Raw genomic sequence first — 25,045 nt, 5'->3', positions numbered from 1 at the left:
GCTATTCATCACTATACATGAAGTGCCTCGCAATAATTAACACAATAGGATCTCTTCAAGTGATGTGATCAAAGTAAAAAAACAAAAAACAGCTACATTCAAATGAATTTAAAATTGAGCATCTGACTTAACCTAAAAATCTTCAGACTATAAGCAGATACAAATAAAATAACATTCCTCCTGGAGTTCCCATGGTGGCTCAGTGGTTAACGAATCCAACTAGGAACCATGAGGTTGCGGGTTTGATCCCTGGCCTTGCTCAGTGGGTTAAGGATCCGGCGTTGCCATGAGCTGTGGTGTAGGTTGCAGAGGCAGCTCGGATCCCGCCTTGCTGTGGCTCTGGTGTAGGTCAGCAGCTATGGCTCCAATTCGACCCCTAGCCTGGGAACCTCCACATGCAGCAAGAACGGCCCAAAAAATGGCAAAAAAAAAAACAAAAAAAACCCAAAAAACAAAAAACATTCCTCCTATGTATATGGAAAAGGATTTTTAGTGACAGAAATCTGAAAACAATTTCTTCCTCCCAATACTCCCATTAAATTAGTCATTGCTTGCTCTTAAAAAAACAGACTTTCCTAACTGTTGGCAAATGATTAGCATTTTTTTCTATGAAATACAGCAGTATTTCAAATACACAGTTTAAACCCATGTTCAGCTCAGGAGTTTTTACCGTCTGCTTCACTAGAACATATTGTTTCAGCTTTTGTCACTGGAATATTTTCAGTCTCTGCTGAACTTTCTTGTTCCATTGATAGGTCCAGTTCTTCATCTTGAATCTGATCAGTCACAACGGGCAAAGGCTCTGGTTCAAGGTGCAAAATCAGGTTTCCTTTCACTTCTCAATAAAGAAATAAAGAGACATGTTTACATTCCAAAACGAGCATAAGATTTTAACTCCATTTTTTTTTTTTTTGGTCTTTTTTGCCTCTTCTAGGGCTGCTCCTGCGGCAGATGGAGATTCCCAGGCTAGGGGTCGAATCGGAGTTGTAGCTGCCGGCCTACGCCAGAGCCACAGCCATGCGGGATCCAAGCTGCGTCTGTGACCTACACCACAGCAACAGCGGATTCTTAACCCACTGAGCGAGGCCAGGAATCGAACCTGCAACCTCATGGTTCCTAGTCGGATTCGTTAACCACTGTGCCACGACAGGAACTCTGATTTTAACTTGATTTTAACTTGAGCGTAAGATTTTAAAGACCATCAGTTTCTAAGTCTAAAATATGAGACCCTCTTTCAAACTGAGAACTCTTTTCATTTATTTTTTGTTTGTTTGTTTGTCTTTTTAGGGCCAAACTCTCGGCATATGGAAGTTCCCAGGCTAGGGGTCAAATTGGAACTTCAGCAGCTGGCCTACACCACAGCCACAGCAACATGGCATCTGAACTGTGTCTGCCACCTACACACAGCTCACGGCAACGCCGGATCCTTAACTCACTGAGCAAGGCCAGGGAGCGAACCCACGTCCTCATGGATACTAGTCGGGTTCATTACTGCTGAGCCACGACGGGAACTCCAAAACTAAGAACTCATTCCAAAATAAAGACTGCTTCATCAAGACAAATGTATTTCCCCACGAAAACATTTAAAAGCATTTTTGAAAGTGTACTGAAAATATCTTACTTCTGTCTGCATTGTACATGTCTTCAAAGGCAAATTCCAGCTCTCTCTGCCAGTCTTCTTTCATCTCATTGCGTTTGTATGGAAGTTCAACTAGATGTGGTGGCATTCGTGCTACTGTCTGTCTCCTGCGTGCCAGGTCCTCTTGCTGTAGCTGTTTGAGTTCTTTCATTAGTTTCTCCTGACTCTTCAAGAACAAAGACAATTAATTAACAACTGATCACAAACTTTGGCTAGAACATTAATAGTGAGGGAAAAGTGGAGAAATGAAGAATAGGGATTGGAGTTCCCTCTACACTTTGTTCAAATGTAAGAAGACAGTGATTAGAGCTGCCTTTCCATATCTGTGGTTCCCACACAACCGTGGATTCCACTAACCGTGGCCCACGCAGTACCATAGCATATGCTACTGAAAAATATGCAGGTATCAGTGGACTCACACAGCTCAAACCCATGTGGTTCAAGGGTCAACTGCATTACGTAGTCAGTACTAGGAGAAGATGGTTCTGGTTAGGCCACAAAGCTTCAAAAGTGTCTGCGAGGCACAGATCTTCCTTGGGAAGTCATGAAGCTACCTTCAACTTAAGCTGCCACGGCTCCTGCAATGTACTTTGTTCTAGTTTTCCATGTAGCCAGCAGCAGATACCTGTCTCAGGTAGGCACCACAACCCAGAGTGACCATGGCTTAACTTCACACTCTTACGAATCCCCTAGATTAAAGGGGATCTGTACTCATCTCTTTTAAGCTTAAAGACTCTGGCAAATATGAAAGTTTAAGCGCAATGTTTTAGTGAGGTTATCTAACCTAATTTTGGTGGAGGATAAGGAGAGGGGATAAGGGAAGACTTCTTTCCCTCTGAGATAAGGACTCAGCCAAAGATAAGTGGGTGAAGGAAGAGTACAAGTAAGAAATAACAGCTCCAGGAGTTCCTGTCATGGCACAGGGGTTGATGAATCCAACTAGGAACCATGAGGTTTCCGGTTCGATCCCTGGCCTCACTCAGTGGGTTAAGGAGCCGGCATTGCCGTGAGCTGTGGTGTAGGTTGCAGATGTGGCTCAGATATGGTGTTGCTGTGGCTGTGGTGTAGGCTGGCAGCTACAGCTCCGACTGGACCCCTTGCCTGGGAACCTCCATATGCTGTGGGTGGGGCCCTAAAAAGACAAAAAAAAAAAAGAAAGAAATAACAACTCCAGCACAGAAGTATGGAGATGATGGCCTGGGCAGTCAGGGAGAGTACACTGTTTGTTACAGATAGGGTATGGAGGGCAAGGATGCTCAGGGAAAAAAGAGCAAGGTGGAGAGGCAGGTAGAGGCCAAATACAATAGACACTAGCAGGAAAAACGATCCCAGGGCACAACAGGGTCTGAGCAAAAAGGCTCTGTATGGTTTTGCTGACCATTCGTGTGTAAGAGACAGTCTAGAGAAAGGCAGAGAGCCTGTATAGAAAGTTTCTGTCAAGCGATAATACACCACTTATTTGTAAATGTTTTCTCATCTGGATAATACACCACTTATTTGTAAATGTTTTGTCAGGTCCTAAAAGAGAATCAAATGGAGTTCCTGTTGTAGTGCAGCAGAAATGAATCCATGAGGATGCAGGTTTGATCCTTGGTCTCACTCAGTGGGTTGGGGATCCAGTGTTGCTGTGAGCTGCAGTGTAGGTCACAGATGTGGCTTGGATGCCACGTTGCTATAGCTGTTGCGTAGGCTGGCAGCTATAGCTCTGATTTGACCACTAGCCTGGGAACTTCCATATGCCACAGATGTGGCCCTAAAAAGCAAAATAAATAAATAAATAAATAAAAAATAAAAGAAAGAAATTGTGAACAAATTCATTTCACTTATATTAAGATTCAAATCATCTCACTAAATTAACTTCAAAATTAGTTGAATAAGCATACTATTTCTGGCTCTACCCGAATTATTTATAACAACTACCATGACCACTGACATTTACTGTGAGCTTATGAAATTCTAGCAACTCTAAGGCCTTTACTAAACTTATTTAACTCTCATAAAACAGATGATGAAACAGAGCTCAGAGGGGTTAGGTATCTTGCCTGTGATCAAAGAGCTAAGTAGTGAAGAAGGGAAGAAAATCCAGGAAGACTGACCCTGGAGTACACTTTTTTTTTTTGGTCTTTTTACCTTTTCCAGGGCCGCTCTCGTGGCATATGGAGGTTCCCAGGCTAGGGGTCAAATCAGAGCTGTAGCCACTGGCCTAAGCCAGAGCCACAGCAACCCGGAATCCGAGCCGCGTCTGCAACCTACACCACAGCTCGTGGCAACGCCGGATCCTTAATCCACTGAGCAAGGGCAGGGATCAAACCCGCAACCTCACGGTTCCTAGTCGGATTCATTAACCACTGTGCCATGACAGGAACTCCTGGAGTACACTTTCTTTTTCTTTCTTTTTCTTTGTCTTTTTGCTATGGGCCGCTCCCTCGGCATATGGAGATTCCCAGGTTAGGGGTCAAATCAGAGCTGTAGCCACTGGCCTACGCCAGAGCCACAGCAACTCGGGATCCGAGCTGCGTCTGCAACCTACACCACAGCTCACGGCAACGCCAGATCGTTAACCCACTGAGCAAGGGCAGGGACCGAACCCGCAACCTCATGGTTCCTAGTCGGATTCGTTAACCACTGCGCCATGACGGGAACTCCAACCTGGAGTACACTTTCTTAACCAATAAATAGTATGACTTATGGAAGAATGTGCTTAGTTTGCACCTGCTTTTTTCACATGTTTTTTCCCTCAAGTTTAAAACCTTAGATGAAAATTACTGGTAATAATCCAGACATTCTGGATGGAACTAGAGACTCTCTGGGTGAAATAAGTCAGAACGAGAAAGACAAATACCATATGATATCACTTACATCTGGAATCTAATATACGGCACAAAGGAACCTTTCCACAGAAAAGAAAATCATGGACTTGGAGAACAGACTTGTGGTTACAGAGGGGGAAGGGGAGGGAGTGGGAGCGACTGGGAGCTTGGGGTAAATAGATGCAGGATGTTGCCTTTGGGATGAATCAGCAATGGGATCCTGCTATGTAGCACTGGGAACTCTGTCTAGTCACTTATGATGGAACACGTAATGTGAGAAAAAAGAATGTATACATGTATGTGTAATTGGGTCACCATGCTGTACAGTAGAAAAAAATATATATATAAGTAAATGACAAAAAAAATCCAGAGATTCAGTTATTTTAGTCATAAGTTACTCCTAGTTTATTAAAAACTTAAAGGTCATAATAAAGGTCAAGCTTTAGAAATGAACCTTTTTTTTTTTGTCTTTTTGCCTTTTCTAGGGCTACTCCCACGGCATATGGAGGTTCCCAGGCTAGGGGTCTAATCGGAGCTGTAGCCGCTGGCCTACACCAGAGCCACAGCAATGAGGGATCTGAGCCAAGTCTGCAACCTATACCACAGCTCACGACAACGATGGATCCTTAACCCACTGAGCAAGGCCAGGGATAGAATCCGCAACCTCATGGTTTCTAGTCGGATTCGTTAACCACTGCGCCACGATGAAAACTCCCAGAAATGAACTTTAAGGCATTTAATTCCCACAGAAGTACTTAAAAACCCATTCTTCAGATGAGTGTTTAATCCAAATGCATTAGTCAAATTCAGAAAATAAAATCAGACTTCTAAAAAGATGCATCATTTTTATGCTATGCTTCAAGAATAAACGGAGAACAATAAGCATGACAGAGGTAAAGCCTTAACTCCAAAGCCAATTTTCATGATACATATGTTACAGCTCCGCAACAAAGTCACTTTTTCAAAGCTCCCTGACAGCAAGGATCATGACTCTACCTTTGAATCAATATTCTGCAAAGCCAACAAGTGCTTTGCTCAATAAATATTTAATGACTCAAATCTTAAAATTTGCAGAGTGCAAATGCATTTCAAATAATTAAATTAGAAAAGTGATTAATTTCTTCTTAGGCTATTTTGGGGCTGATTAAAATATTAAACTTTTAATACATTCATTAGTAAAAATTTTAGAAGGAAAGTGAGAACAGTTTAACCTGAATTTGAAACAAGAGGCAAAAGCAAGAGGGAAACCTGATGACATGAATCAGAGACAGTATTTTCCCATTTTTCACATCTCACTCTTTTAAGCCTGCTCACTATTGGTTAGTCCTAAAGTGTCATTGCTAAGGCTATCAGTAGTGGTCACAGCCTGAATTTAATTCTTACTTGAGCCAAATGGATCTTTTTCATTGCCTGGAAGCCCCGTACATGTGCTTTCTCAGACTGTTCCATTCTCTCTTGTGCTGCTTGTTTCTGTAGTTCTTGCAATCTTTTAGCTTCTTCTTCAGCAGCCAAATGAGGATCTGGCTAGCAGTCAATTAATAACATTTTAGACAAACAGAGTCCAAAACAAAGTGATAACTAAAAGACAAAACAACCTTAAAATCGGTTTTTCTACTTATGAAATCCAATGATAACAAGAGTTATATTTTTAAACACCCATAATCAGCAACAGCATATGTAGGAAAAAAGTCAAATTGTTAGTCTCAAGTTTTACAAGTTGTTCATTTCAAAGCAGAGTACACTATACTCATCCAAATACATTCCTCCATCATTTTTTGTTAAAAAAAAATTCTATTCCAACAACACTGTTGAAAGGTAAACAGTCACAAAGCTAAGTTAAGAAACAACAAACATGGAAGGTCAAGTAAGCCATCTGGGGAGGTACTAAGATTTGTCTTTGGTTTGCATCTTCTACATCAGCCAAAATCTGCTGCTTGGCTTCAGTCTCAGGAAGGCCAAATCACCACATGCCTACGTTAATATAACTTCTGGCGTCCTAGAACTTCTGCATAATCAATGATTATGAGGTGGTATAGTAACCCATCATCTCATTAACATAACAGTATTGAACTGGGGGGAGGGGGGACATAACTTGGATTTACTATTCCCAAACATTCACTTTCAAGTATTTATAATCGTTCTAAATGTAACATTAAGTAAAACTTTTTTATATTTTATGTGCTGATGTTCTATTAGTCAAGTGAAACAATTATGACCATGAAAGCTATTAACTATATATCTAAAATTATTTAGAAGTCTTAAATAATAAGAAAAACGGTAAAGAGACAGTTTAATGTATTAAATAAGAAAGTGCCCTAGCCAAACAAGTGTATGAAAATATTATATCCCTTTTGAGCTAATAAATACTTATGCAAATCTAAACAACAAAGATTAAATTAAATCAAAATTAGAGTCTCTACAGAATTACTTAGAGTATTAATATGTATAACACTGAATATCAAGAAAATAAAGGGTTAGAGAAAAATTAGGTACCTCAAACAAGTTTTATGCTGCTTTACAAGAATGCTTTAGAAGACCATCCCTTAAAAGTTTGTGTCAATGCAATTAAAAATTTAAACAAAAATCTGGTTGAAATAATTGTTAATTCCATTTTCAGCATCTAAACTCAGTATGTGAAATTTGCAAAAGCTGCAAATTCCAAGCAAAATTCTTTTCAGAAAACATATTTCTGAAAAATCTTTTCTGTGAATTATAATCTGCAGTGCACAGAACAGTAAGCGACACTATTATACATGCTACTTCTGCATCTTCTCCATCAGCTATACAGACAGAAATCTTTTTAAAGTACAATAGCATAGTAAGTTGAATTTGTCTGCAGAGTTTCTGGGTCTTACAGCAAACAACAGAGAGAGTCTGATTGGAAAAGTATTTCTAGGAATGAAAAATCCATTTTAACAAGTGCTATGTAACTGTCAGTGACAAAAGAAGCATGATGAAGGGCATGAGTAATTTAGAAATTTCAAGCATGCAAAGCTTTGTTTAGCTGTATATATAGAACATAAATGTAGCACAAAACAAATTTAGAGACTAACTGGCTCTAAGGAGGAATATAGCAGGTCACTTTCATCATCTTCTTAGATCAAAGACAAATTTTATAACATATAAGAGGTTTTAGAACCACTTTATCAAGATATTCAAACAAAATAGAATAGGCAACTTTTATTAAATGTTAAAAGGCTGACTGAACAAAATGAAAATAGCTTATTTGGAGAAAGCAGCTGAAGGAATAACTAAAATGTATTCCAGGAGTACGAGAACTTTTTACATGATACCAGCTGCAAAGATACTATTATTCTACTCCAGGCAAGATGCTACATTACTGTGCATGTGAAATGAGCTCAGATGCAGACGAAAATGCAGAGACTGGGAGTTCCTATTGTGGCTCAGTGGCTTAAGAGCCCAACATAGTGTCCATGAAGATGAAGGTTCAATCCCTGGCCTCACTCAGTGGGTTAAGGATCCAGAATTGCTGCAAGCTGGGTATATGTTGCAGATGCACCTTGGATCCGGTGTTGCTGTGGCTGTGGCCTAAGTCTGCAGCTGCAGCTCCAATTTGATTCCTAGCCTGGGAACTTCCATATGCCACAGGTGTGATCACAAATAAATAAATACATAAACTATAACCATTTAAGTAGTAAACTCCTTCCATTCATATTAAACATGACATCATAATTCAAAGCATATCTAAATTTTTTTATCACTATTACCCTAAGACGGTGACAGAGTTTTTCAAGTTCTGATACCTGAGAGCAATCACATAGAACCAAGATATAACTCAATTCAATGAATAGAGAAATAATAAAGTAACTGTCATGAACAAACAGTAAGTCACCTGCTTTGTGTCCACCTCTCTATTCACAAAAGTATGAAGATGATGGTAGGTAGAACTATCGGTTTTCACATTAGATTGTCTCGTTACTTCCATGTTCTGAAAAATGGAACACAGAAAATAGATTGTTAGGTTAAAAGCATTAATTTTCATTTAAAGCAGGATCCAATGGGGGAAAAAAAATTTGTATTTTTATTCTTTTTTCATGAGATCAGGTACTGTATTCCCATGAAGGTGGAATTTAGGTTTAAAAGCCAGATTATAGTTCAACAAGAATACTGCATGATCTCATGAGGCACATAAAAGTTCCCAGGCTAGGGGTCGATTGAGAGCTGCAGCTGCCGGCCACAGTCACAGCCATGCAGGATCTGAACTGTGTCTGAGACCTAGCTTGCAGCGCACATCAACACTGGATCCTTAACCCACAGAGCGAGGCCAGGGATCAAACCCATGTCCTCATGGATACTAGTTGGGTTCATTTCCACTGGTCCACAACAGGAACTTTCTTTTTTTTGTCTTTTTAGGGCCGCACTTGTGGCATATGGAAGTTCCTGAGCTAGGGGCTGTATCTAGCTTGCTGTAGCCTACACTACAACCACAACAGTGTACTATGGATTCTAAGCCTGATCATTCGGTTATGGTGATTTATGCCCACTGATAAGAGAAAGTTCCCTTTTGTTTAACAGAAATAAGCCAGTGAATAAATGTAGAAGGATATCAAATACCTATTTGGTGTCAAAGTTATCATCTCCCAGATTAATCAGAAATTAAAAAGAAAAAAAATTATTTTTATAATAGAGAGCTCTTGCAGTCACATAACCAAATCAGATAGATACAGAATATAAGAAACTAGTTTAGAAGTTTCTGTTATGGTGCAGTGGAAGTGAATCCAATTAGGAACCATGAGGTATGTTAATGTGTTGCCATGAGCTGTGTTATAGATCAAAGATGCGACTCGGATCTGGCGTTGCTGTGGCTGGCTGTGGTATAGGCTGGCAGCTGTAGCTTTGATTCAACCCCTAGCCTGGGAACTTCCATATGCCAATGGTACAGCCCTAAAAAGCAAAAAAAAAAAAAAAAAAAGGAACTAGTCTAGTTTATTTTATAAAAAAAATTCTGAAATAAAAAAGTAGGTTAGGGTAGGGGAGATAATGCTTCACTTTGAAAAGACCAAGAGACAAAGCAAGCAGAAGTAACGAGTAAATCTTGACTGGATCCTAGTTGAAAAAGTTGTAAAAAAAAAAAAGATAATTTAGAGACAATTGGAAAATTTTTATTACGGATTGTATATTAAATGGTATTAAACAATTAATGTTCATTTTCTTAGTGTGATATTCTGGATGCATAAGAGAATGTCCTTATTCTTATCAGAGGAATACTCAAGTATATAGGGTGAAATGTCATCTCTATAATCTACATTCAAATGTATAGATTCAAATGTATACACAATTACTTTGAAATCTACACACAATGCAAACAACTATTCCTTTGTATGCTTTTAACATCTCTGTATTTTAAAAATTTTCTTAATAAAAAGTTGGAGGAAAAAATGCAACCACACATTTATATATAAATCATATTTGCCAAATCACTTTGCTTACCTTCAATTTTTGACATTGGATTGTTAGGAACATTGGGAATTATGACAAAAGTATCACAAAAACATGGATAAAATACTCCCTTTTAATAAGGTACTAAGGGAGTGGCTGAAATCTGACTCTTCCACTTGGATCTTGTTGGATCATATGTCACACGGCAGATGGCTTAACATAAAAACAGGAAGGCTGAAAAACCAGAGACTTAAGAAAAGATTATCTGGTACTTAGGCTGATCACATATAACATAAAATACACTTGTCTATACAACTAAATTAGATATCCTTGTGTCTGTATAAGGTTTTCGGTTTTTTGGGTTTTTTTTTTTTTTTTTGCTTTTTAGGGCCCCACCAGTGGCATTTGGAAGTTCCCAGGCTAAAGGCTGAATTGGAGCTGTAGCTGCTGGTCTACACCACGGCCACAGCCACGCAGGATCCGAGCCACATCTGCGAACTACACCACAGCTCATGGCAACACCAGATCCTTAACCCACTGAGGGAGGCCAGGGATCGGACCTGCATCCTCATGGACACTAGTAGAATTTGTTTCTGCTGCACCACAACAGGAACTCCCCATATAAGGATTTTTTTTCAATTCTACCGAATTCTTTTGATAAAACTAACTGTAACTTTGATCATCCAAACAGCCATTTCAACAACCACAACAAATAATCTGAACAAGAGAAACAATACTTTTTAAAACTAATTAATAAGCTAATTTTTTTAAAAAACAATAATCTCCAAAACAGAAATCACACATCTTATCCCCCATAAACAGGCTTCTCTCATCACTTTACATAATCCTATATAAATTTATTAACTTATCTGAACCTAGTTTCTTTATCTGTAAAATGGTAACTATTTATAATAGCCAAATTCACAATGTGGGAAAGTCTTTAGGGCAAATAATCAATATTTTTCCAATAAAATGAAAAACATTATAGTTTTTAAAATAACATGAATAATTTTGGGACAATTGGGGGGAAACTTACACAGACTTGGGTATTAGATTATACTGGGAAAAATATTATATCAGTATTGTGCTTTAAAAAAAAAAGTCCTTATACATCAGAGATATATACTAAAGTATTTATGGGTAAAATGATATCTAGGATTATTTTTAAATATTCTAGATATACTCATGCATTACTTGTATGGTTAAAATTTAAGTTTAAACAAACAGTATAATGACCTGCACTGAATTCTAGTAGTAAAGAAGAATTATTATAACCTATCTCCAACATTCAGTCAGCTGCCATAACCAACACTCAAAGTAGCTCACCTCAAAAAGACTTGGAGGAGGAGGTGGCAGACTTGTAATTTTGGCAGATCTCTCCTTTTCCACAAGCAGCGCTTCTTTTCGAGCTTTTATATGCCTTAAAAAACAAAGAGATATCATAAACTGACCTCTCAGGTAACAATCACAGTACAATTCTCAGGGTTAAAAATTTAAAAGCCATTACAACCTCAAGAAATCCTCCAGTATGATCCCACAGGCTCAATGTGCTGCTTAATAGAGTCTGGACACAGTGCACATGTAAGAAACCATTTACCAAGTGAAAGAGCTGTATCTAAAGACATAAAGCTCCACAGTGGGGACTGACCCAGCAGACACCTAATGCTCTTTAGAGTAAAACAACTAGAAATGAAAGATGAGCCACTGTATAAAATGACTACTGCTGACTAGTAACAGGCGCCTTCATTTTTACTATACGTAAAAATATTCATCGATGACATGCAAAGGGTCTACAACCTCTTATAATATTCTTCTTCTTCTTTTTTTTTTTTTTAGGGCTGCATCGGCAGCATATGAAGTTTCTGGGCTAGGGATCAAAAGTGGAGCTGCAGCTGCTGCTGGCCTATGCCATAACTACACCAACACTGGATCCAAGCCACATCTGAGACCTAGGCTGCAGCTCATAGCAATGCTGGATCCTTAACCCACTGAGCAAGGCCAGGGATCCAACCAGCATCCTCACGGATACTAGTTGGGTTCTTAATACACTGAGCCACAACGGGAACTCCATAATATTAATTGCTTTGATTTTTTTTCTTTTTTTTAATATCAGAGGAAGATATATTTTGGTTGACAGGCATTTTGAACTAGCAATGCACTTCTCCAGAAACTTAGTTAGTAATTGCAGACTAAAAGAGAAAGTCCATTCATTACTGTGTTCATCTAAGCAAACCACTCCCCCACTGCAGCATTTTTAAATCAAGTTTAACAGACACGATGGACATACTACATGACTTTACTTTCAGCCATATCAGTTTCAGTGGAGAACATGGTAAAAAAAAAAAAGTCACTGTTACTTTACCAGGTTTTTTGTTTCATTAACATTTCTTTTTGATTTTTCTGTACTTTCAGGGCCTCTCTATGCCTCACTTCTGCTTTTTTTTTTCTTTCTGCTGCCCGGTGTGCCAGAGCATTCAAATCAGGCTCCTAAAAACAAATATTACTTAAAATGTCATGTTAAACAAGATTAAAATGTCACATATATAATAATATGGGTGGTACCCAGTCAGGGCAAAAATCATGAAGGTGTATTCAAATGATTGAGGTTTAAGAAACAGTCACCGAAGCACAAAATTAATGGTGGAAAAAATAAAGCTACAAAAATCTGACATCAGGACTTAAAGCTATTACTAAAAATACAAACTAAAACAGAGACTAAGGAACATTTTGAATGCTACATTCTTTAAAGAGATCTCTTCCTCACTAAAAGTTTGATTAAAAAAAAAAAAAAAAAGACATGCTTTCTTTTCTTTTCTTTTTTTTAGGGCTGCACCAGCAGCATTTGGAAGTTCCCAAGCTAGGGGTCAAACTGGAGCTGCAGCTGCAGGCCTACACCACAGCAACACTAGATCCGAGCCAAGTCTGTGACCTATGCCACTGTTTGTGGCAAAGCCAGATCGTTAGGCCACTGAATGAGGCCAGGGATCAAGCCCACATCCTCATGGATACTACCTAGGTTCATAACCCACTGAGCCACAACAGGAACTCCCAGGACATGCTTCCTTTGGAAACCAACTTGTTTATTTTGGGTGACTATCTCTGAGAATAAAATCTAACATTTTTGAAAAATAAACCACAATAAACAACAAAATAAGGTCATAGGGCAGTCTTAAACACTAAGTTCTACTTTGCCTTTCTGAAAGTCATCAAAGAATTTTTACTGCCTGTGAATACACTCAAGTATATACACATTCAACTGCATGTTCTAGAGGTATCATTAATGATACTGATAATGAAATTGAAATCTGAATTCACCCCAATGAAAGTGTCCAACATGCTTGAAAGGAACAACAACTTCAAATTCTGAAGGTTACTATTTTATTTACCTAGATATTTAAGGACTGGAAGAGAATAATGCTAACTTAAACATCTTGGAAAATAGATTTTACATGACATGACTCTTACTAGGAAATGAACCTAGTAGCATTCTTAAATTATATTAAATTTACAAAAAAGTTCAGGCTGCCCACAGCAAGTCCTATATAGGAAAATATTTTCACAAAGGTCTAACAAATCTAATCTACATTTTAAAATAAAGTTTTATTGAAGTATAGTTGATTTAGAAATGTTGTCATAATTTCTGCTGTGCAACAAAGTGATTCAGTTATACATGTACACACATCCATTCATTTTCAGATTCTTTTCCCGTATAGGTTATCACAGTATATTGCGTAGCGCTCCCTGTGTTATATAGCAGGTCCCCCTTGACCATCATTCCATATAAAATAGTGTGCATATATGTGCCAATCCCAAATCTGACAGGCACCACTACTACAGACAGGAGTTCAGAAAGGGCTCACTTACATTTTCTTTGGCCTGTTGATGCCCCTCTCCCATATTTCTCAAACTTGCCAAATATAGTTTTTCCAAGTTCTTTATTTTCTGAGATTGTGATTCCTCCCATTCTGCCCTTAGTTCTTCTGCCAAACGAGTGAATTGCTTATTTCTCCTCTGTTTTATATCTTCTCTTATCTGTAAAGCAATATCTCTTTCTTGTTCTCGAACCTAAAGGATGAATATTTAACAGATTATATGAAAAGAGGCTTACTTCAACTTTTTCAAAAGCTATTTGGAAAACAGGAACTTAAATGAATTCTCTTTAGGTATTAGATACATCAATTCTCCTGAATATTCACATTATACTAGATAAGATGTATTTATTTATTTTTTTGTCTTTTGTCCTTTTAGGGCCACACTTGCGGCATGTGGAGGTTCTCAGGCTAGGGGTTGAATTGGAGCTGTAGCTGCAGGCCTACACCAGAGCCACAGCAACTCGGGATCCGAGCCACATATGCGACCTACACCACAGCTTATAGCAACGCCAGATCCTTAACCCACTGAGTGAGGCCAGGGATCGAACCTGCAACCTCATGGTTTCTAGTCAGATTCGTTTCCACTGTGCCATGACGGGAATACCGAGGTGTCTTTAAAGCAGAAAATCTAAATGATGTAGGAAAAATTAAAATCTCAAGACTACATCTAAAGTTTCCTGATTTGTGACATCTTCCCTCCCCACAGATCTAACAGGACTGCCATTATGGTTCTAATAACATATAAGAGGCAAAAATGGTAAGCATGATTCAACAAAATTTATAGCCCAAGTAAGTACAGACAGATCTAGATGAGAATTCCCAATCTCTGATACATCATCCCCAGTTCTAGGCAAAATGGGACCTAAACATGCTTTTCAACCATGTTATTCTAAAAATATTTCTAGAGGATAATCTATAACTTCTGAATAAATTTGTATTATTAGCTAATAATCTTTCCAGTAAATCTTCTTCAAAGTCATTCTAATATTCTTGCTCTAATCTTCATCAGTACACAATCTTTTTTTTGTCTTTTTAGGGCCCCACCAGCAGCATATGGAGGTTCCCAGGCTAGAGGTCCAATCAGAGCTGTAGCCACCAGCCTACACCAGAGCCACAGCAACGCCAGATCTGAGCTGTATCTGCGACCTACACCACAGCTCATGGCAATACCAGATCCTTAACCCACTGAGCAAGGCGAGGGATCAAACCTGTATCCTCATGGATGCTAGTCGGGTTCGTTAACTGCTAAGCCAAGATGGGAACTCCAGTACACATAATTTTAAAAATGAAATATTTTCGGCAATGGGGTTTGAGGGCTGGGGTGTTTGCCTGTTTTTGTATTGATTTCTAAGTTTTGGGGGAGGGGGGCTGCCTTTATGTCAGACAATGTATTTTGTGAATTTACCTGGGGGAAGATCTTGGGAAATAAATACTGCGTATATAAATAAAAGAAAGGAGGAATGGCTAAATATTTAATAATCTCAAAAAAGAATTATTTTCTAATAATAATTGAGTCTTATCCTTAAACTCTTCTTCAATTTACTTACCACTTCACCCTACTTTTCAAATGTTCCAAAGCTAGTTTATATGCAAGAACCAGGGCTCCCGTACAGTCTGAAAAGATTTTTTTTAATTCCCTATTTAGAACACTCTACTATAAAAAATATTTAGGGAGTTCCCGTCATGGCGCAGTGGTTAACGAATCCGACTAGGAACCATAAGGTTGCGGGTTCGGTCCCTGCCCTTGCTCAGTGGGTTAACGATCCAGCGTTGCCGTGAGCTGTGGTGTAGGTTGCAGACACGGCTCAGATCCTGCGTTGCTGTGGCTCTGGCGTAGGCGGGTGGCTACAGCTCCGATTAGACCCCTAGCCTGGGAACCTCCATATGCCACGGAAGCAGCCCAAAGAAATAGCAAAAAGACAAAAAAAAAAAAAAATTTAATAATTTGGGGAAGACAAAGAATTTCAAATACCTGCAGCAATCTGAGTTTTCGTCTTCTTTCATAATCTTCCTTTAAAATGAAAGCTTCCTCATTAGGACTCAATCTCAGCTTGCCAGGATTCACTACTTTTCTTCTCATTTTCATGTAGTACTTTAAATATGAGGGTTCTAAATTAAAATATATATATATTAAAATATGGAAGCAAAGATTAATTTTTAAAATTCCTATTACTTTTAACATTTAAAGGGCTGTGTAGTGCAAATAAAATAGTTTGGGTAAACTAGGTCCAACTTATTAACAAACAGCAATTGTTAATTCAGCACTTAAAATGGTAGTTTTCAGATAGGTGGGAAGGGGTTTAATAGAGTGAATCAGAATTACTTGAAAAAGTTTCCCCTACTCGATGGCAGGTTATTGTTTACCTCTAGTATTTGGGATCTGACTTACTCCTAACTGGGATTTCCAGAATTTATCTACTTTAAATGTAAAAAACCACAAAGATTGAAAAAGATGTGTTAGTATAGAATGAATGTTTTCACAATTACAATTTAACACTAGAATTTGATAACTTGTTATAATGAGCAAGACTGATGTAACCACAAGAGCTCCTGGTCCCTATTTCAACCCCCAGTCTGCTACATATAACATGATCACTAAGTGTCATTGCATCTATGGAACCTCATCAATCCCTCTACAATAAAACAACTCTTCAATAATTATAATGATTTTTAAGTGAATAATAATTTAAAAAATTTCTCTTAGAACAATTCTGTTAGAACTCATCAGTCAGGAATTTAGATTCCCAGATCTATTCTTCTATAGCTCTTGCTTACACTCAGGTGTTCAGGCTCCTCCATAGACTATGACATACCCCTACTTGGGAAAGTCTAGTGGGGAGGAAAGGAGAGAATCTGCAGTTTCTGCAATCTGAAAACCCTCCCCAGGTGACTGAGACACCTCCTTGTTCCCATGACTGCCATTTCTAAAAATGAGACACTTCATATCAGTACCTGATCATGTCACCCAAGACCAGTCAGTATTACCTCAGTCTCCTCACAATGGACAAACAGGGTAACTGAACATTTACATCTTTCTGAAGCTCAAGTGCAGACAAACAGGGTAACTGAACATTTACATCTTTCTGAAGCTCAAGTGCAGACAAACAGGGTAACTGAACATTTACATCTTTCTGAAGCTCAATTGCCTATGTGAAGCTGTCCTCCAGTGATTCTTCCTCCACCTGCCTACCATGTGTTCCTAACTTGCCCACCTAAAATGTATATTACCGTCACATTCATATGGAAACTAATCTTACACTGTCTTGGTATTACCTTCCTTTAGTTTTTCATCAATTACAGCTTGCCCTTTCTAGCCAGATAGCTAACAATTAAAGGACAGAGGCTCTAGGTTTAATATTCAAATTAACAATGAATAACAACTACTAGGCAATATTTCACATACTACAGATGGATACTGTTTTCACCCAGATATAAACAGAACAGTGCACAGAAGGATTTGGGTTCATTTAATGGGAACTAACACTTTCCTTTTTGTGTGTGTGTGTGTCTTTTTGCTATTTCTTGGGCCGCTCCAGCAGCATATGGAGGTTCCCAGGCTAGGGGTCGAATCGGAGCTGTAGCCACTGGCCTACGCCAGAGCCACAGCAACTCGGGATCCGAGCCGCGACTGCAACCTACACCACAGCTCACAGCAATGCCGGATCGTTAACCCACTGAGCAAGGGCAGGAACCGAACCCGCCACCTCATGGTTCCTAGTCAGGATTCGTTAACCACTGCGCCATGACGGGAACTCCGGAACTAACACTTTCTTAATGAATTTTCCATCAAAACATATGCTCAATGAAGGCTGGAATGGTCTTCTTGGTTTTATGTCCATAACCTAAATACAGTGCCTTGCATGCAAGTAGGTATATGCAATCACTATTACTATCTAATGTCAAAACTAGATAATTACTTGCATTTGTAAATCTTTTCCAATACATTCCACTCAGCTGATACTCACAAGGCTTTAGTAACAGTAGGTTAAGTGACAACTGTTTTCCTTATTTCATACATGAAGAAACAAAGGTCTCATGTCAGAGGACTCAACCTAAGTCACAATATCTACTGGCAGTGCCAAGAGAAGAATCTGGTTTTGGAATAAGTCCATATGACTCCTTTTTCTTTGTTTATTTCGCCACACCCCTGGCATATGGAAGTCCCCCCACCAGGAACTGAATCTGAGCTGCAGCTTCGACTTACACCACAGCTGTGGAAATGCTAGATCCCTAACACACTGCCCCATGCCACAGATCAAACCTGAGCTAATGCAGAGACAAGGCCAGATCTTAATCCGCTGCACCACACCAGGAACTCCTGGTTCCTAACCTTCTGGAATGCCAGAATACATGGAGTGAGGAAAACTGTTAAAGTTGGTATTTGCTGCAAGTAGGAACTGACAAACAGGTAAGAATTTAACGAAGAAAAAACTGAACAAGAATAAATTTAGTTTTCACAATCTATCTTTACTCACTTGTCTGTAGGCCTTTGCAAATTCACTCACATTCAAATTATTAAAAGTAATTCCTGATAAATCATGTAGATATAGTATCGAGTGGAAAAAAGAGCATAAAAGAGACATACTATAAAATACTATTTACATGAAACTCAAAAACAAGCAAGACCAATCCTTGATGAGGTAAGTTAAAACGAAAGTCAATTTTCTGGAGATTACTGAGTAGGAGCACACACGAAGATTGAAGGGGTGCTGGAAATGCTCTATACGTTAATCTGTGTGATGGTTTTACACACATGTGACAGGTGCATTTAATTCTTTTTTTAAAACTTTTTAAAAAGACTTTATTTTTTCAGAGAAGTTTTAGATTCACAGCAAAACTGAGCAGAAAATTCAGGGAATGCTCACATAACTCCTACCTGCACACATGGTCGCCTCCTCCCACCCCTTGTGTATTTAATTCTAACTTATACCTCAGTAAAAAAGAAAAAAACTAACTTTTCACTGTTTTCAGTATCCATCATCTTATTTGCTACAGGATTATAGGAAAACATGTACATTTGTTATTTTTACCTCCTAAGATGTGACAATGTAACTGTTTTCCCTTGTATATAATTTTCTCAATTTCTAAACTTATTTGGAAATAATCTGATTTAGAATCCCCAACTTCTCTAACTGTCATCTACTGTAAATGACCAAAAACCAGGAAATTAACATTAGCACAATAATTTTAATTAACCTACAGACCTTTCATCAAATAATTCACAAAAGCGCATTTTCTGGACTAAGACCCAAGCCAAGGGCAACACATTTCCTTTGATTGTTGTGTTACTTGAGGTCCTCTAAGAACTGATGCCAAGATGAGATTAAACCCAAAAAGATTTTATTAGGGTAAATGCCTATGTGAGGGAAAATGGGGACAGAGCTGGTAAAGCTGGGAGCATTTCAGACTTCCTTCTGTGCCAATCTGACACTGAGGGAAGCAGGGAGGGTAAGTTGGGTGGATGCCTTGTAAACTGCTTAGAAGCTTCAACAAGACTTCTGGGGAGTCCTTATGCCAAAATTCTTTGTGTCTCAAGGCAGGAACAAACCTGCCTTACTGCTCATGTCGTGCTCAGTTATCAACTAGGAGTGCCCATGGAAAGCATCTATGCAAATGGATTTTAGAATACAGGGGCTGAGAGTCTGTGAATTACATCCTAAAGGCTGCTGAGGATGTTTTGTCTCCTTTGACGACTCTAATCTGAGACAGTTCCACAGTCCTTTTTTTTTCCTCCCAAGATCTTGACACTGTAAGAGCCTTTCAGCCAGTTATTTTGCAGAATGACCCTCAATTTGGATTTGTTTAATCATTTCTTGTGGTTAGAATGAGGTTATGCCTTTTTGGCAAGAACACCACACAAGTGATGAGACAACCCTTCTCAGTGCATGGCACAGACGCTAAATGATGTTAACATCATGTGAATTTTGGTCACTTGATTAAGGTGATATCTACCAGGTTTCTCCACTGTAAATACGACTTCTCCTTTCTGAGCCTCTAGTGAAGAGATAGCTCTGGTTATATAAATATCATGTTTCTCATCATACTTTAAGTTTAATGTCCTATGTCTGAAACAATTCCCGTGGCATTTGTCAAAAGGTATTTTCTAGGTCCACTGTTCCTTCTACACTTATCAATTGGAATCCTGCTGTAAGGAAGAGTTTCCCCCATTCCCTCACTTTGTTATATTTATTTATATCAATACGGATTTTCAAATTATATGTATTGTTACTGATCAATAATGGACGTTATAGTACTTATCTCGCAAGATTTTGTCCTAAGGATTAAATGGCAGCTGGCATTTCGTAATCATAAATACGAAAATTGGAAGATTTGGGTTCAGGACTCAACACTACTGCTTACAGCAGGAAGACACCGAAGTCACTTTGGTCTTGTTTGTTTAAGCTATACGAGAATCATATCTTCTCCAACAGGTTGTTCTGATGGTTATGTGACCTAATAAACATAAACTGCCAAACAATTTCTAAATATTAAAGATCCGAGTGTTCCCCGTTGTTTTAAAACCTCAAGTTTATGACAGGACTTCATATCTGAGAAATTAAGCGTGAGCGACACCGAGAAAAAGCATGCTCTCCGCTCGAGGCGATTTGGGGCAGTGCTCTTGGACCGCTACCAGGATCGGGACCACGTCCGCGGGGTGACCTGGGGGCAGGTGAACAGGACGCACCCAGAAGTATCTGCAGTAGCGACCGCGAAGGCCATCCAACCCATCCCGACTTGGAAGCTCAGGGACCCCGAGAGACCCGACCCAGGGAGGACGCGCAAAAGGCCCCAGAGCGACCTCTCTTACGAAGCAGGCGGGCCTGGGTTAGGGACGCGCGTGCCACCTGACCTGGCGCTCCTCGCTGCCGCCTGACCGATCCCAACCCCGCGGCCCGCGGCCCGCCGAGGCCGGAGAGCCGCGGGCCGTGCTGCGTGCGCGGCACCCTCTTCCTCCAAAGCACACTCCCTGCTCCAGGCCCTTGGGGAGCCGTGCACGCCCGGAGCCGCAGGGAAACGGCGCGTCCGTCACTCACCTGGGAAACGCGAGCCGGGACGCTGGAACCGCGGCTCAGGCAGAGAAGGGCCCCGAGGCCAGCACACATCAGCCTCCCCACAGCCGTTTGTGCGCCTGCGGGGCTGCCATCGCCGAGCTTCCGTCACTTCCGTCATTCAAACCGCCCGCCAATGGCGCGGCCGAACGGCGGGAATCCTCCTGGTCCCTCCTCTCCCGGGGGCCGCCGGGACAGCCGCGCAGAAAAGCCCGCTCCCCGGCGCATGCGCACGCGCACTTGCCGTCCTGACGTAGGGCCCCATTATTTCTCATACGGCGGCTCGGAAAGTTTAGTTCACCTCTGTCTGCAGGCTCAGTTTTACAGATAGCGAGACAGAGGTCCAGAAAGGGGAAGGTATTTACCCAGAACCACGAGGGTGACTTTAGTTTTAAGCGCCAACCTGAAGATGTCTTTGAATATGCATCCTTTTGTATGTTACCTACACAGTTCGTGTGGTATTGTTTCTCACGCTCCAGTTATTTTTGTGATAACTTTCAACTGGTACAAGTGAACTCTTTATCATGTTGCTTCTAGAGGTCCGACATACCTAGAACGTGTCAAGGATTTATCTGCTGTAAATAACCTCTTAATCAGAAAGGGGAAGAGCGCAGGTTCGTATTTATTGAGCATCTATTATGTTGTGCCAGATACAGTGTGCTTGGTGCAGGGGAGACAAGGGTAAATGGATTATGGCACCTATCCCAGATTTTATTGTCCAGGGTGGTGAAACATATCAGGAATCAAAGGATTAGAAAATGGAGAGAGAGGCAGAGGAAGTTGCTGGTATGAGCTGATACAGCTTCATGTGGAGAAGAGGGCAGAGAAAGTTAAGACTGAAATTGAAGGTAGAGAAGCCAATTAGGATACTCCTACAGAACGTGAAAGATGATCACAATAAAAATGGAGAGATAGGGGTCCATTTAAGAGGCTGGGAGTTCCCTTCATGGCTCAGTGGAAATGAATCTGATTAGTATCCCAAGTTCCATCCCTGGCCTTGCTCAGTGGGTTAAGGATCCCGCGTTGCCATAAGCTGTGGAGGTCGCAGATGCGGCTCAGATCTGGCATGGCTGCGGCGTCGGCCGGTGGCTACCGCTCTTAATTGGAGCCCTAGCCTGGGAACCTCCATGGGCTGTGGGTGTGGTCCTTAAAAAAAAGAAGAAAAAAAAAAAGAGGCAAACAGGAGGCCAAGCATCAAGAGTTAGTTACCTGGTTGTGGAAGGCGGAAAAGAGGGAGAAATGAATGGTGATTCCTGAGTTCCTTGTTTGGCAACTGAATGGATGAGCATAACATTCTCCTAGAACACACAGAAAGGATCAGGTTAGGGTGAGGAAAATAATGAGTTCAACTTTGAATGTTTGTAATTTGAGCTATTTCTGGGATACCTTGGCCAAGGGATGAATTCCATAAATGTTTAGAAGGCAGAATTAGCAGTAGTTGACAAAACAATTGCATTTGAGGTTGAAGGAAAAGGGAGAATGCAGTTAACCTCACAGCCACTGGCTTGAGGAGCACCGTTAATGGTGGTACCAACCACCAAGGGAGAAATCAGAAATGGGAGTCTGTTTAGTGGGCAAGGCGATGGGCTCACCTCTGGAAATGTTCAGCTTCATGTGCCTGTGAAACATCCATTGAGGTGAGGGAAGCAGAGGAATACAGAGGTAGACAGCCCACAAAACTGGGCTAGCAGATAGACTTGGGTTTCATTTCTGTATATGTTATAAGCAAAGCTGTAGAAGTGGGTGAGATCACTTAGGGAGAATTTGCAGAGTGGGAAGGGTGATAAGTTAAGGACTAAACTGAGGAACACCAAAACTTAAAGGAATTGAGAAGAGGAAACACAGAAGAAACAGTTTGACCCACCTTAGTTTTATAGACAAGGAAGCTGAGTTACAGTAACTGGACCAAGAGCACATCCAAGGGAAGGGTGGAACCATGACTAGAATTCATGTATTTTTCAAAAATCCTGGGGTTCTTCCTCCTTGCTTCCTTCCCTGTTTCCTGTCACATTTATCTTAATGAATAATTGTGTGTGTTCTAAACATTGTCTTTAACTTTCTCAACATCTCACACATCCAACAAAAGAAATGCCCATTATGTGATGCCTTGGGCTAGGTTTGCTGCCCACCATGTTTCCCAAAAGCACCCTGCACCTTCCCCATCGTGGCACAGACCCGTTCTTATTGAAATGATCTCTTTATGGGTTCTCTTTGAGTAGACTCTGAATTCCTCAAGAACTGAGAGTGCAATTTGTTCAGTTGCCTGCCACATAGAGCTTCTTAAATGTTTGTTGAATAAGTGAATAAATGAATGGGTTATACATGCATCACTTCCCCAACCTGCATTTGGGGTAGGAATTCTGCAATTGGAGGGTTTTTTTTTTTTTTTTTTTTTTTTAGGGCCACACCTGCAGCATATGGAGGTTCCCAGGCTAAGGGTCTAACTGGAGCTGTAAGCTGCCGGCCTACACCACAGCCACAGCAACACCATATCCGAGCCACGTCTGCAGCCTACACCACAGCTCATGGCAACGTGGATCCTTAACCCACTGAGCGAGGCCAGGGATCAAACCCTCAACCTCATGGCTAGTCAGATTCATTTTCACTGCACCACGACGGAAACTCCTGCAATTGGAGATTTTGCATGAAGGCTTCTTATGTTTTTATTTTTTTAATATTTATTTATTTACTTTTTTTTCTCTTTTTGTCTTTTTTTTGTTGTTGTTGTTGTTGTTGTTGCTATTTCTTGGGCCGCTCCAGCAGCATATGGAGGTTCCCAGGCTAGGGGTTGAATCGGAGCTGTAGCCACCGGCCTACACCAGAGCCACAGCAACGCGGGATCTGAGCCGCGTCTGCAACCTACACCAAGCTCACGGCAACGCCGGATCGTTAACCCACTGAGCAAGGGCAGGGACTGAACCCGCAACCTCATGGTTCCTAGTCGGATTCGTTAACCACTGCGCCACGACGGGAACTCCCTATTTACTTATTTTCTTTTTAAGGCCTCACCTATGACATATGGAAGTTCCTGGGCTAGGGGTTGAATCAGAGCTGCAGCTGAGGCTTACGCCACAGCCACAGCAGCGCTAGATCTGAGCCACATCTGTGACCTATGCTGCAGCTTGCAGCAACACCGGATCCTTAACTAACTGAGTGGGGCCAGGGATTGAACCTGCATCCTCAGGGACACTGTTGGGGTCTTAATCCACTGAGCCATAATGGCAGCTCTCCTTGTTATGTTATGTTTTTAATAGGAGGCACTAAGGAATAAAAAAAAGCTGGTTTAACCTCATAACCCTGAGACTTTCCAGCTGTAGGACACTAAACCAATGAGCTTTAGTTCCTGGTTGGATTCTATTCTTGCAACCAAACCACCCTCGAAAGTCCAGAATGGCTATTCCTTATGTCTGGCAGTTGATTCGGACCAGCAGCTGAAAATTTAGTTGGAACTGTTGACTAAAGTGCCTTCACATGACCCCTCCACATGGGTTGGACTTCTTACTTGCTAAGTTTCGAGAGAGCATATCCAAAGAATGAGTGTTTCCAGGGCAAGAAAGTGAAAAATGGCAGTTCTCTTAGAGGTGAGGCCGAAAAATAGTTCTAATACTTTCTGCCACGTGGTACTGATGAAGTATCATGGGGCCAGCCCAGATGCAAGTGATGGGGAGACAAAAGCCATCTCTCAATGGAATGACAAAGAATTTGTGGTCATCTTTAATATACTCCATTTCCTTAGTAATACTTGACCTGTCCTCTTCACAGGGTGGTTGTGAGACTCAAAAGGCATGCATCAAAAAGAGCATTTGGGAGTTCCCATCGTGGCGCAGTGGTTAACGAATCTGACTAGGAACCATGAGGTTGCGGGTTCGGTCCCTGCCCTTGCTCAGTGGGTTAACGATCCGGCGTTGCCGTGAGCTGTGGTGTAGGTTGCAGACGTGGCTCGGATCCCGCGTTGCTGTGGCTCTGGCGTAGGCCGGTGGCTACAGCTCCGATTAGACCCCTAGCCTGGGAACCTCCATATGCCGCGGGAGGGGCCCAAGAAATAGCAACAACAACAACGACAATAACAACAACAAAAAGACAAAAAAAAAAAAAAAAGAGCATTTGTAAACTCCAAAGCCACGGTAGGTATTTTAGCAGCTGTGTTATACGTAAGTTCCTTTCTCTCTTCTCATACAGACCTGGCCCTCCAGGCAACAGGGGTAGGCATGTGACCCAGACTAGGCAAATCACAGTTTTCTATGGGATTTCAGTCCCTTGCCATTGAAATGGACC

At 40.7% G+C, this 25,045-nt stretch overlaps 1 protein-coding gene across 6 annotated transcripts in view; it reads right to left on the bottom strand.

Annotated features, from left to right (window-relative positions):
* The window catches only part of CEP295 (centrosomal protein 295), a 50,928-nt gene extending 30,057 nt beyond the window's left edge, over positions 1-20,871 (bottom strand). For 3 of the 6 annotated variants that reach the window (XM_047752696.1, XM_047752697.1, XM_047752700.1), the window contains exons 1-9: positions 20,756-20,858; positions 15,694-15,830; positions 13,714-13,914; positions 12,212-12,336; positions 11,176-11,269; positions 8,303-8,398; positions 5,833-5,973; positions 1,622-1,805; positions 671-838 (exon numbers count right to left, since the gene is read on the bottom strand). In XM_047752696.1, the coding sequence (XP_047608652.1) occupies positions 671-838; positions 1,622-1,805; positions 5,833-5,973; positions 8,303-8,398; positions 11,176-11,269; positions 12,212-12,336; positions 13,714-13,914; positions 15,694-15,807 (1,123 nt within the window). In that variant the 5' untranslated portion in view covers positions 15,808-15,830; positions 20,756-20,858. Of the gene's footprint in view, positions 1-670; positions 839-1,621; positions 1,806-5,832; positions 5,974-8,302; positions 8,399-11,175; positions 11,270-12,211; positions 12,337-13,713; positions 13,915-15,693; positions 15,831-20,755 lie in introns of those variants that run through there. The other 3 variants (XM_047752698.1, XM_047752695.1, XM_047752699.1) reach the window with 3 other exon arrangements.
* Positions 20,872-25,045: the final 4,174 nt, after the last annotated feature.

Source organism: Phacochoerus africanus, chromosome 11, assembly GCF_016906955.1.
Source record: "Phacochoerus africanus isolate WHEZ1 chromosome 11, ROS_Pafr_v1, whole genome shotgun sequence".
Lineage (NCBI taxonomy): Eukaryota > Metazoa > Chordata > Mammalia > Artiodactyla > Suidae > Phacochoerus > Phacochoerus africanus.
Note: the sequence above shows the minus strand (reverse complement) of the source record. Positions and strands in the feature narration are given on the sequence as shown.